The sequence below is a fragment of the Panthera leo genome, chromosome A1, assembly GCF_018350215.1.
Source record: "Panthera leo isolate Ple1 chromosome A1, P.leo_Ple1_pat1.1, whole genome shotgun sequence".
NCBI classification, from domain to species: domain Eukaryota; kingdom Metazoa; phylum Chordata; class Mammalia; order Carnivora; family Felidae; genus Panthera; species Panthera leo.
The window spans coordinates 101505766-101519524 of NC_056679.1; the positions used below are offsets into that span (position 1 = coordinate 101505766).

Consider the following 13759-nt stretch of genomic DNA (forward strand, 5'->3'; position numbering starts at 1 on the left):
TCAGGTAAAAACAGGGCTATACCAATCTACCAAAACCATGTTTTGGGGTTTTTTTCCCCAGGAATCTGTGTGTCACGTTCCCACTTAAGTTCCAGTCCTGGTTACCTGAAATTACCTCTAAAATTGACCCTCCTCTCTTGTCCAAGTAGAGTCTCTGCTTTCCACCTTCCTGCATGTTTGCTATACTCATTTTGTTGGTTACATTTATAGCATTTCCCTCTCTGCTTTCTTAAATCACAACCAGCTCACCAGAGGTCTATCTCAAATACTCCTCTTCCACAGCGTCCTACTTAAGTGCTATTAAATAGATGTACTTTCCCGTCCTGCCTCCTCAGGATGGTTCTTGTCACGGCTCTCACTCTTAAATATAAATGTTACATTTATAATTTTCTTCCTCTTAATAAATTGCAAGCTCTCTGAGGGAAAGACTTAAGTTTTACATACACCAATAAATCTATCGCAGTACTGTGAATACAGGAGGCCCTCAGTGCACGCATCTGTCCTTGATCCTGTGAACATTTATAAAATACTTTCACTTCGTGTAATATTCTGTTATGCTTACAATCTCAACTCTTCGACGAGCTACGTTAAGGCAAACTGTATTGTTTATTCTCCTGAGGTCTTGTACATACCTCTCTTTGAGAGCAGTAGGTGTTTAGTACAATACCACAGAGATGTTTAACAGCATTTGCTGGTCATGGAGACAGAGAAAAAAATACAATTATGAAAGACCCTATGTGCCAAATTTCACTCCGAATAAACTGATCATTAAAGAAAGGCAAAAGTTTGAAGGGTTAGGTCAAGTAGATTCGATTCTAAAGAAAAACCTTGCTCACATTTAATTGATCTTAATCATTTGAGCAAACTTCACTCCAAAATAAGATTAATTTCTCCTGAGGCTTATGGCATTTGTTATTTAGTAGTAGGAAGAAGAAGAAAAAAGAAGTCTAAGAAGAATTCAGGAAACCACTATCACTTTTAAATTCTTGTAAAATTGTGCAAAAATTGTCTGTGATTCCTTTTCTTAACTGAGTAAATGACTAGGTCTTCTAGGACTAACATTTGAAATCAGCTGTTCAGCTGGAGGACATGTTAAATTTTTTCAGTTATTCTGAAATTTCTTTTCTGAAAGTTACTTTCAATGGAAAGAAATTAAGACAAAAAAAATGGCCGTTTTATAAGTGAAAGTGAAAGAAATCATTCCTAATTTCTTCTGGGGAGGACAACAGTTGCCAATTTGAAAAAAAAGAAAAAAAAAGGACCTAAGAGTTAATTTTTTTATTAAGAAAACAATCCTTTAATAATCTCAAAAATAGCCCTGCAGATCCAAATGTCCACATATGAACGTAATAGCTATTGCCAAATACGCATACTTTTAAAGAATCAAGGGGAAAAAGACATAAAAAGAAGAATCCATCATCAGCTATAAACTACATACCTGTTTAAGTCTGGCAAGTTCTTTCAAAGCTCGTCCCCACTGCTGCTTGTAATGTAGTTTAGACTTAGTTGCAGATTCCAACTTCCTTTCAAGTTCAACCTAACAGTGATTAAAATCGTATCAAGTGAAACACTATACCACTGTGTACAATCACTGAAAGATAATATATACAAAGAGTCTGGCTTAAGAAAAGAGTTTATACAGTGTAACATACGACATCATCTAAAACTGTTATATAATTTACTATAAATATTATGGCACATGAACATTTTCTTGTTTAAAATATAGTCGTATTTTTACTGCCTAACAGCCTATACTGAAAGGAACGGAATCAGTCTTAACCTCCAGACAGTTACTATAAATGTATTAAAATGTGTATAGAGTGCAAAACATTCATTTTTTACAAAAAGCAGTCCTTACTGTTAGCATTCCAATTTAGCTGGCACTCGACATCTCAGAAACCTAGTTCCTCCTTCTGGGGGCCTATCATGAGATGGAACTTGGTCTTACAACCCCGAGAGCTAGTAGAGATACTCTTATAACTCTATTGCCGCAAAACTCGGAGAGTGCTGAGAGCAGGGAGATCTTTTATCAGAAAGCAGTTTACTGAGAAAGAGGACAAAGGGGAAAATATTTTAAGAATGTTAAAATAAACCTGAGAGTAGGAAAAATAATGCTCCTCATAACACTAACTTTGATTTTCTATTTTTCCTCAAACATATAAAGAAAAACATGAAAGTGATTCCATTAAAAAAATGGTTATTTATACTTGCAGCAGGCAATCTGTTGTGCATGAACCGAAGCCAACTTGGCGATGTTCTGGAATGTACGTTCTCAGTGTTTCAAACCAAGTACCAAACAAATTCATGAAGCCAACAGACAGTTTTACTATTTAAGTGATAATGTAATAATCTGCCTGAATTACAGCACAATACTGTGACTCTAAACTGGTCTAAGTTTTTTATATCAAGTCTAGTTTTTCCCATACACACAACTCTTCATGTTTTGCAGGAACATCAAACCAAAGGCACAGTCCCAAACTTCAAACTTCAGAAAACGTGTATGAAAATAAAAGGAAAGGAAAAGCAGATTGCCAAATTCCCTTCACAAAAGACCAGAATATTCTCTGCAGTAATATATGAACTCATGGAGTCACGGTCTTTTCTGCTTTATAAATCCCTGGTGCTTGAATTTAAAGGTGTTGACATTTCACAACTAGACTTACATGTCTTAAGTTGAATAAATACTCTGAGATTATCAAAGGTGACCTCTTCTACTTGTGCCCCAAAGATTTATACATATTACTTGGTAATTTAACAGTAGGGCATAAGTCAGAGGAATAGCAAAAATCGTTTTATATTGCTGGGATAAAAGGGTAGTATTTAATTATAAAAGTGATCATGTCCCTGGGTCTTGGAGAAGGTCTGGTAGCCTAGACTGGCCCAAGGATGAGGGTTAGGAAGGTATAACCCCAGAGGGATCAAGTATATCCCATGGACTGACTCAATAGAAAAGGCTGGATAGGTTTTATCAGTTTTGCCAGGATTATCAAAATCATATTTGCATATTCACAGTTAAATTAAAAAAAAAAAAAAACAACGTAGTTTGCAAATTTCAGATTCAAACCCCACTTTTCTAATGCATTCCTATGACCTAATCAGTGATTCCTAACCTTTCTTCTTTTTTTTTTTTTTTTTTTTTTTTTTTTTAAGAATACAGGTGCCTCTGTGATTCTAAGGAAACATAGGGGACCCAGTTCCCAGAAACATGCACACAACTAAAGATTTGAGAGAACTCCAGGGCATTCAACGACCTTGAGTTGAAACCTCTCCTCTTGAGTAGATCTAAGGCTTGGGCAAGCTTTTCACTTACCTCATGAACCAAGTTACAGATTTCTCATGTGAAAACTCACCTCAGGACCCAGAGTCCATTCAGAGGCCAGTGCAGGCAGAAAGCACAAACCCGTGTTCACTCGTTCTCTGTCTCCCTGTTTCTAGGCCCACAAGTCTCATTCTCTGCTCAGTGGATGGCACGGTCTTTGTCTCTGATGCCCTCTTCCCCACTGTCACAAGGAACTACAGAGACTTCTCCCTCGGAGAACTTGGCAGTTTTATTCTTTTATGTTGCTCCTGCCCTTTCCTTAGCCCACGTTCGTATCTTCTCCAGTCTCCTCAGCCTCCACACTTTTCTGTCTCCAAATCCCGCAAACCACTGTCAGGTCAATTTACTCTCAAAGATGCCGCTGCTGCTACTTGCCTGCAGGCTTGAACCTACACTCCTCTGCCTGTTTTAAGGTGTTCCAGAATCGAACTTCTGTCCTACTTGCCGCACCTATTTCCTTGGTGTTCCTCAACAAAAAACCCTCTACTCCAGCCCGTAGGTTGGTGTCCTGGTTCACCCCCCATCACCCAATTAACTTCCTACGCCTATCACTTTCTTCTCTGCTTACTTAAAACTATTTTCTCAACTGCAAAGAGTTTCTATCATATTCCCTGGTATTTGATCACACACAGTCACTTCAGGCTCCTTGAGGCCTCTCTCCAATTTTATTACAACCTCTTTAAAAGTGAGGTCCCAGAAGGATCATGTACTTTTCCTCCTCTTTTTTCTCTCATCTTTGCCTTTGCCTTAAGACAGGGGTGGACGCATGGTAGCTACCAAATAATCATAAATACATAAATTTTGGCATTTATCTTCAACTTCAGTCTGCCCTGCTATATTAATGTTTTCCATATTTCATTTATTTAAAAACCTAATTATTTTTAAGCCATCTAAGAGACACTCCTAGTTAAAAGCAAATCATAAACTATTCTTGACTTTTTAATAAAAGGAATGAAGAATTACATCTGGTAAAACTGTATCTTATTTTACACCATTTCAGTGAAAATTGAAGTATTTCTGTTAAACTGAAGAGAATAGGTAATCAGCAAATGCACTCTATTTCACATAACCACAAGTTATACAATGAATAAGATACTTTTTCACTTATGTCTTTCCTTTTGTGCGTTTATATCTTTGTTATTACTTAGCAATAAGAAATAAGATTCTGCCCTCTTCTGGCTCCAAACAAAATTTACCAAGAATTTTCACCAGAGCTGAGAAGCCGTGTTTTACTCAACACTTAAACATGCTGGATGAGTTCCTTGGGTCTCAAACAGAGGCAGTTTAATTATTCATTTTTTTTCCCCTTGCCCTTCACAAGTTCATGGCACTGTTTACATTTTTGATACGTTGAGGGATTTTTATCCTTTTGGTAGAAGTATAGTTGGAAAACGGGATTTAAAGAAATCACGTAAAATGTATTTCTATGGTAGCTAGTTACCAACTTTCTATTCGCAAAAGATAAGGTTCTAATTGTGAGATATGTGGTCTCTGAAGGTAAAATAAAAATACTCTTTGACGCTTAGTGTCTGTGCACTTCAGCTATCTTTGGTAGGTACCACAGAATTCACAGTTGTAAACAGGGAAATAGTTGAATACTTGGTTTTTTTTTTTGTTTTTTTTTTTTTAATTTTTTTTCAACGTTTTTTATTTATTTTTGGGACGGAGAGAGACAGAGCATGAACGGGGGAGGGTCAGAGAGAGAGGGAGACACAGAATCGGAAACAGGCTCCAGGCTCCGAGCCATCAGCCCAGAGCCTGACGCGGGGCTCGAACTCACGGACCGCGAGATCGTCGCAGGGCTCGAACTCACGGACCGCGAGATCGTGACCTGGCTGAAGTCGGACGCTTAACCGACTGCGCCACCCAGGCGCCCCTGAATACTTGTTTTTAATCAAAAGAGGGGTTATGGGGCACCTGGGTGGCTCAGCCAGTTGGGCGACCGACTCTTGACTTCGGCTCAGGTCACAGTCTCTCGGTTCGTGGGTTTGAGCCCCACGTTGGGCTTGGTGATGACACTGCAGAGACTGCTTGGGAGAGCCTCTCTCTCTCCAAATAGGTAAAATAAACTTTTTTTTTTTTTTTTAATTTTATTTATTTTTGACAGAGAGAGAGACAGAGCATGAGCAGGGGAGGGGCAGAGAGAGAGGGAGACACAGAATCGGAAGCAGGCTCCAGGCTCCGAGCTGTCAGCACAGAGCCTGACGCAGGGCTCGAACTCATGAACTGTGAGATCATGACCTGAGCCGAAGTCGGATGCTCAGCCGACTGAGCCACCCAGGTACCCACCCCCCTTTTTTTTAAGAGGGGTTAAAAATGTCCAACTGGATTCAAGTTCACTGATAGAGAAATTCAAAAGGCCCAAGAATCAAATGGAGAAACGAAAAGATTTTCCAGGTATGTAAGAAGCAGAATCAACAAGGCTTGGCAGTTAAGTGCACGTGGGGGTAGGAAGAGGAACCAGAGACAGCGTGGCAATGGACAGGCTGCAGCAAGTCAGTGAGTTCAGAAGCAGAACAAACTGGTTAATACCTGCGTCAACCCCCAAAAAACTTATTTTACCACACCCTTTCTTGTCGCCAGCTTTTCCACGTATTATTCACCCTTTCTGCCTCTTAAATAGCGTTTCTACTTCCTAAGACTGACTCTTCTTTGGTCCACTCATCCCCTCCTCTCTCAAAGCTCAATTTCTTCTTGCTATTAATTGCTTATCCTCAATCTAAAAATATTCAGGGGCACCTGGGAGGCTCAGTTAGGTGAGAGTCCAACTCTTTGACTAGAGGTCGTGATCCCAGGGTGGTGGGATCAAGCCCCACATGGGGCTCGGCCTTGGGCCTGCTCCCTCTGCCCCTCTCTGGCTCACTCAAAAAATATCTCTGTATATGTTCGTAGATTTTCCACCTACCATATAAGGTTTTAATAACGTGAAGCCCCCAGGTTACATATTTTCCTGGTTTTTTTTCAATGCCAAACTTTGATAACCCTCTGCAGTTTTGCTTCTTCAAAATCGCTTACCTGCAAAACATAAGGCCCTTCTTCAACCATTCTTGACTTAGCTGTCATAAGAGATGATTTCTATTTCCTTATTCTCCAAATCCCTCCTCTTAGCACTGCACTAGACTGTCTTTACTATGTCTCTGGATCTTTTTAGCCTCCTTCTCTGACTCTTGCTTTTTGTACCTGAGGCCGTAGTTCCCACCAACTTGTCTGGGTGTCCTTCCTAAAGACACCTTAGACCATTTCATCTAAATCCAAGGCGGTTAGTTTATTCCAGTGATTCCAAATCTTTATCTCTACCCCCTTTTCTCTCTTCCTACTATACTTGCCTATTTGTTAAAAAACGGTTTATTTAATTTTGAGAGAGAGAGGGATAGAGAGAGTCCGGGAGAGAATCCCATGAAGCTCCGAGCTGTCAGCACGGAGCCTGACACAGGGCTCAAACTAATGAACTGTGGGATCATGACCTGAGGTGAAATCAAGAGAGTCAGACACTTAACCGACTGAAGCAGCCAGGCATCCCATACTTACCCATTTTCAACCCCTCAGTGAACTGCTCCGCTTCAACTTTTTCTGCTAGAGTCTCAAATGGAACCTGCCTAGAACCGTAATTCTCTACAACTTTCAACCTCCTCAAAAAGTTCTTCCTGAAAATTCTTCACTCCTATTAACATCCATTAAGCCAATGTAATACACTTGAGAGTAATCTCTGACTTTTCTTACCAGATGAAATACCAATTCTTTAACTTAGCATCTAAGGTCTTCCCCACATATGGCCACAAATTATCTTAATTTCTAGCATTCTCTTATCAGCCCTGTTATTTTCCAACAACTACCACAATAGTTAAACTCCCAAGTTCTAGTCAAGCTATTACCCGAATATGCAATAGGCTTTCTAACCCCTCTAGTTCTCTTGAATACTTCTTGGAATATTCTCCCACACACATTCACTTATTAATGTGCCCTTTAGATTCTATATCTAGTCTCCCTTCTTAGTTTACCTCATGTGTTGATTTCAGAAGTAGCTTTGTCTCCCCTTTGAGTTCAAGGCATTTAGTAAGAGAGAGTTAGATAGTATGGTAAGCTATTATCTGCCTTTCACTTTAATTATCTGGGTAAGTTCCCTGCCTCTTTGTAGGACTCGTCATTTATTTGACTCTCTCTTGAACGTTTTTAAATCATACAGCATAGCATTTAGCACAGCGCCCAGGAGCATGCAACTTCGCTGGATAATGAAAAACCAGTTCTGTCATTTAGCATCCTGCCAGGAAACTGGTTATACAGGTAACAGGAAAGCACAAATGCTAGAGAGGATAGGATGAGGCAACCAGTGATAAGCAGGAGCAGCCAGGCCCTACGTCTCCGGGGCAGGAGGGACTACAAAAGCAAGTACCATGGGTAACAGTTCTTCCTACTAGGAACGCAGAAACACAGATTGTTCATGCAGTAGGGACAGCCCAAGGCAAGCTGGAGAGAAGGTGTCTAGCCAGAGAGGAAACCATAAAAAGGTGCACCTACTAAGAGAGAAGGGAAGCACACAGACAAAGAGAAGAACGAACTACCCTGGCAACTTCCTGACACCCCCTACCAATCTTCTGATAGTGCCCCCTAGTGGCTACATCTGCAGCGGAAAAGAGGCAAGGAAGCCTTCAATAGAATGTTCAGTGGACAATGACAGGCCATGGCTGACACCATGAAATCCTGTAACTTCTGAAAATTATTCTCTTATTACCTGTGTCATTTCTTGGGTAGGCTGTATCTTTTTAATAATACCTAAAAAATACTAAACGATAAAATGCAACAGCACATACTGTCAAACTTAACATTACACATTTTGGACAGTACACATTTTTTAATGCCTAGAAGCAGAACATTCTTCCCGTTTGCAGAGGATCACTATATAACTAGAGGCAGGACCTGGCCTCCAACCGCAAGAAACAAAATAGGATGGATATCCCTTCTCTGGGCTCAGAGGAGAGCATAGTCTTGTGATTGATATGAATGCTCCTACCTGGGGCACTGAATCTACAGGGTAGTAAGTAATATGCAGTCAGCATTCACGATGGCAAGACTGGCTGTTGAATACAGAAATCAGGTGATAAGGCAGTGAAAGCACCAACAATAGCAAGAGGAGACAGTTTTGGGACAGGATAGGCCATGCTGTGCTTCCCCCTGTTCTTGTACATATTTTCGTAGTTGTTCTTTAGCCTTCCTGAGAGTTCTGTGGATTCCTTTATTTCTAGAGTTAGTCACTTCTGTTTTGGGCAACCAACAACTCTAGTTAGTATATGCTGTAACTGAGAGAAGCCAAGAAATTCAAGTACTGACAATGTCATGTGTCTCAAATGCTGTTGTTATTTGATATCAGAATACTACAGTGAAATGTCAGTATATTTTATATTCAAACAGCACCTACTGATTTTATAAATTATCAGAATTAAATTGCCATAAACTGACACGGGTACCTTTTCCAAGGTGAGTAGATTTATTTCAGACTGAAGGCGGATTTCTGGTTTGTTGCTTTGCTGATCCTTGAACTGATGGAACTCTTTTTCCAAAATCTTATACTTATTTTCAGCATCATTAAGCTGTATTAAAAAAAAAAAAAAAAAGGATGACAGCAGTTTAAAAAGACCAGTATGCAAAGTTCAATGCTACAGAATTCAACAGTCATTTTTTTTTCTTATTGTAAAGCTTGTTTATAGTAGAAAATTTAGAAAATCCATAAAGCATAATGAGGAAAATTAAGATTTCTAGTAATCTTAAAAATTTAGTGAGTCAACTAATTAACAATATACAAAAACTTTTATTTAAGAGTGGGAAATGTGTTAGAAAACCAGGATCATGAGAACATTTTTGCTCAATTTTAGATGGCAAATGAAAGTCACTTTATAAAAATACTTATACTATACCCTTAAGATGTCACGTGTACGAGAATACTATGCACATTAGATATACCAGCTAATGACGATAAAAATAAAAAACTTAATTTTAGCGCGGTATTTATTGTTCTTATAATTTAAAACTGTGAAAGTTTCATAATTCAAACACTATTACAACTTAAAGTCATTTCAAGATGATTTAACTCAACCCCTTCATTTCTGTGGATAAGACATTTGAGGATTTCAGAAGCTCAGCTCGGCAGTGCCCAGGATCTAGACAGCGGCAGAGACATGAACAGCTCTCAGATCTATTCATCCCCTAGAATAATGCTCTGATGAAAGCAGGCAATACTTTTTAAAATTAAATAAAACAGAGACTTACCTGGACTCAACACTCTATATATAATTTCCCTTAGAACACTTTCAAAACTACCAAAACAAAACAAAAAACCAAACAGAATATAAGAATGTTCTTTTCAAATCTGGGATTTTTTTTTTTTTTAATCAAATGCAAACAAGGACTGTTAAAGATGCCTTCCATAACCCTCTAGCAATCATTAGATAAACCCATTTATCTACTTTCTAAGACATAAGACTTAACTAAATTTGAAATGCTGAGAAAACTGGTGGCAAAATGGAATTTAAATTATCAATAATCAATTCTTGTTTCATGCCAGTAAGCACAAATAATTCTAATTAGGGTTTAGTTTATCTAGCATCTTTAGGTAATGAGGTACTCTATTACCTGCAAAGTCTTCCTATGGCTGAAGTTTACTTCTTTGAATATCCAAACTTTGACTTTTCAATTTGGAAAAGAAACCTTTCTCAAGCATGTCTCTCTCTCATTTATTTCTGTTTTAAACGAAAGCTAACAGACTTAAAATTTGGTATTGTTTCTACCATTCAGAAACATTACCATAAATTTTTATTTTATTATTATTATTATTATTTTTGAGACAGAGGGAGACATAGTGTGAGCGGGGGAGGACAGAGTGAGAGGAAGACAAAGAATCCAAAGCAGGCTCAAGGCTCTGAGCTGGCAACACAGAGCCCGAGGCAGGGCTTCAACCCATGAACCATGAGATCATGACTTGAGCTGAAGTTGGATGCTTAACCGACTGAGCCACCCAAGTGTCCCAGAGACATTATCATAAACAATTACTGTGCCTAAAATCAGGTTGTGCAGAAGTAAGCTATGCAGCACACTAGGCTTTTTCTTTTGCTAAATGTCCGTAAGTGACACAGATTGTTTGAGTTCTGGGAACTGCTTTTATATTTTGAAATATAGACACTTATCTTCATCACCTTTCACTGATAGAATGATCAAAGAGACAGTCAGTCTGGGACATACTTAGAAAGGGGACTCTCTCTGAAGCCATGGGCAGCAATACGATTGTTTAGTACAAAGTAAGTCCTGGGCCTGGAGGAAGTCCAATACTGGAGGGTTAGGAAAAGGAAAAGGAGCCTGAGAGGTGGCCAGAAAGTAGAGGAAGACCAGGAGAGTGGGGTTAAAGAAGGGGAAAGAAGAAAATACACAACAGAAGTCCAACAGTGTTGGAGCTGTCTGATGAAGAGGGGGAGTCAAAGTGATGAGCCACTGGTGGCTTCGCTGACAAGGGGCTGGAGCCAAGGGGATGGGGTGTGGGGTGGGAAGGGCCGAAAGGTGAGAGTAAGGTGAGGAGCGCAGATGCACTCACGAACCGGCGTTCTTAACTGAATTTGGTCCAGTGACACATGCACAAGATGTTGGCCAAAAGGCGATTTATCAGAAAGAAAGATGTTGAGTTACCTGAAATATAGTTCAATCTTGTGCAAATAGTGACAAGGGAAGGAAAATTATTCCAAGGTAGTCTTTAGCTTTGTTTTAGGAAAACAAGAGCCAGCTTAAAGTATATCGGCATCTTGGTGCAATCAACATCATCAATAGTTCAAACCACTGTGAATTTCTCTAACTTTTCAGTGAACTCTTCCTACAAAACAAATAAACTCTAAGTGATAACAACTATTTGATCCCACCTGCTGCTGCAGGCGATGTTTGTCCTCTTCTAGCTGCTTGATCTTTAACCTTTCTAGTTCTACTTGGTGAACACAATCTTCTCTGGCCCTGCGGATGGAGTCCTGAAGTTCTTGCAGGTTCCGGTCACGTTCTGATTTCAGTTCCTTCCTTTCTCTTTGAACCTAAAAACAAGTGAGTCTTTATGAGGCTGGCTTAAAGGCTCAGCTACAGTATGCTGTTCAATATTCTATTATCCTTCTACACAAATGTTTACAATATTTACAATTTTATTTTCATATCCTTTTCCATTGTCTGAGTTCATGTTGAAGCACAATTGAAATTATACATTAAAAAAAATTTTTTTAATGTATTTATTTACTCTTGAGAGTGCACAAGTGTGTGAGTAGGGGAGGGGCAGATAGAAAGGGAAAGAGAGAACCCCAAGTGGGCTCTGTGCTGATAGCACACAGGGCTTCAACCCACATTGCTAATCCATCATCATTTAATTCTAAAATACAAAGTGTATCCAAAACTCCATATATGACTTATATAAATTCAATTGAAAAGGCCCTAATCACTTAAAATTCCTTTTTGAGTAAAACCCACTGTATTACCTAAGCAAATATACCCACGTTCCTTTTCTTCTTTAGAAATTTCTTCTATTCTGCCTAATCACATAGAAAGTAACAGAGCCTTCATATTGGAAACAAATACATTTAAGGCCAAACATCAATTGAGAAATTCCAGAAAATGTAGGAGGATCAGGTCAGAGTGAAATGCTGAGAAAAATTTTAAGAAACACATTTGGTTAGGACAGGAGCATACAAATTTAATGTGGAAGAAATTCTAATAATTTGAAATGATTTATGTAGTAATTGAAATAAATATTTAGGGTAAAATTTATCAAGACCTAACAAAAATGCTAACTAGGCATAGTATTAACAGAAGTTTTTATCCATCCTTGGGCTCTAACCTTTAATCGACAACCAGGTGGGATATTCCCTTGTTACTGAGAATGACATCCGAATTCTAGGCCCCTCAGCCTGTGCTACGTTTTCTCTATGCTCTGGGCAGTGTTACTATCCAGTCCCTCCACATCCCGGGAAGAAGTGTACTTCCGCAGAGTGCAGCAGTCAGCCAAAGCTGGCTGGCTGGCTATTAACCATTTCAAATAACAAACACTTTGCTATGTATTCCTCACATTCTGACATGTCAAAGATGCTTTCCTCTGCTGAACAGCAGTTTTCTCCACCATGCCTACAAGACAATTTCCATGAAACGCTTTTTATGAAATATATTTTATAATAGCATGTACCTCGTGCATGGATTCCAGGAAATAAAGACATACAATTACCTCTGACTCTGCAATGATCAGCTGCTGCTCTCGTTTCTCTAAGTCAATTAGGGTTTTTTGAAGTTTCCCTTCTAGGACAGTATATTCAGCCACCTAAAATATAATAAAAGACACATTATCTTTTCCCCAACTTTGAAAACACAAGCAAATCCAACAATGCATACGTTATAACTGACTGAAACACAAGTTCTGGGAATAGGAAACTCATGAATTACATCCACCAAGTCAGAGCAGAAATTCCTTCTAGTACTCTAAGTGAGGGCATCCCTCTAGCTTCTGCTTGGGTATCTCTAGTGACGTTCAATTTCCAGAGGAAGGTCATTCTCCCACTGGGCAGTCAGGCTGCTAGTAAAATCTTATGTGTAGTCAAAACCTAGCTCTTTAAAATCTGCCTTCGTTACTACTCCAGTATTCCTCTGGCACCCCCTTCAGCACATACACTCCTTCCCTGCAACGAATCCTGATGCTAGTTCAGCTAGCTGGTCAGTTTCAAGTCAATTCTCCTATGGGTTCAGGTCCGATCCTTTCCTACAGTTCCGGTAACTGAGTTCCTAAGAGCTTCTGATGCACCACTCCCTGCTTGGGCCCCAAGCCTAGTACCTTAATCTCCAGGGGCCTCTAGTTCTGCCCTGCTCTTCGGCGGTGAGATTCCCGTTCAGAGAAAAGACGCCTGCCAGTTCAGCCTACACAGGATGGAGGAGATTTTACGGTTTTCTGTCTTTCATTTCTAACTGATCACTTTTACTGCAACTTCCTGAACCAATTTCTTTGTTCTCACCAACTGGTTCCCAGATTTCAGGTCCATCCTAACATTCTCTTTCCCACAGTTAATAAGACCTTGCTTTAATCCTCCTTCATCTTATTTCTACCCCTTAGACAGAAGGAAAAAAAATCTATCTTCACGTATTTGGTCTGGCAATAGCCATCATACATCCTCTCACTTTTTCTTCTCCAAGAGAAACACAAGTTTCAGCTATTACTCACATATTAATTACAACTTCCACATCGTCTAACATCTTGGATCTAATCTACAGTCTAGATTCTAGATTAAGTCTTTTTAAAAAATGTGGTAGCCAGATGTGATCTCCCTACTTCATAGGCCAAAGAATGTCCACTGCCCAAGATGAAGACAACGTGTCTATTACGTTAGTCTAAACCTGCACTTGCTATTTCAGGATCCTAATCACAGTTTGCTCTGTCAAAGAAAATCC

The 13759-nt window shown here is 39.3% G+C and overlaps 1 protein-coding gene across 3 annotated transcripts in view; it reads right to left on the reverse strand.

The window, feature by feature from the left end:
• Positions 1–13759, reverse strand: part of CEP120 (centrosomal protein 120) — a 74284-nt gene that overhangs the window by 19234 nt on the left and 41291 nt on the right. For all 3 annotated transcript variants that reach the window (XM_042933935.1, XM_042933936.1, XM_042933942.1), the window contains exons 16-19: positions 12549–12641; positions 11215–11376; positions 8782–8904; positions 1439–1537 (exon numbers count right to left, since the gene is read on the reverse strand). In XM_042933935.1, coding sequence (XP_042789869.1) covers positions 1439–1537; positions 8782–8904; positions 11215–11376; positions 12549–12641 — 477 coding nt within the window. The remainder of the gene's footprint in view (positions 1–1438; positions 1538–8781; positions 8905–11214; positions 11377–12548; positions 12642–13759) is intronic.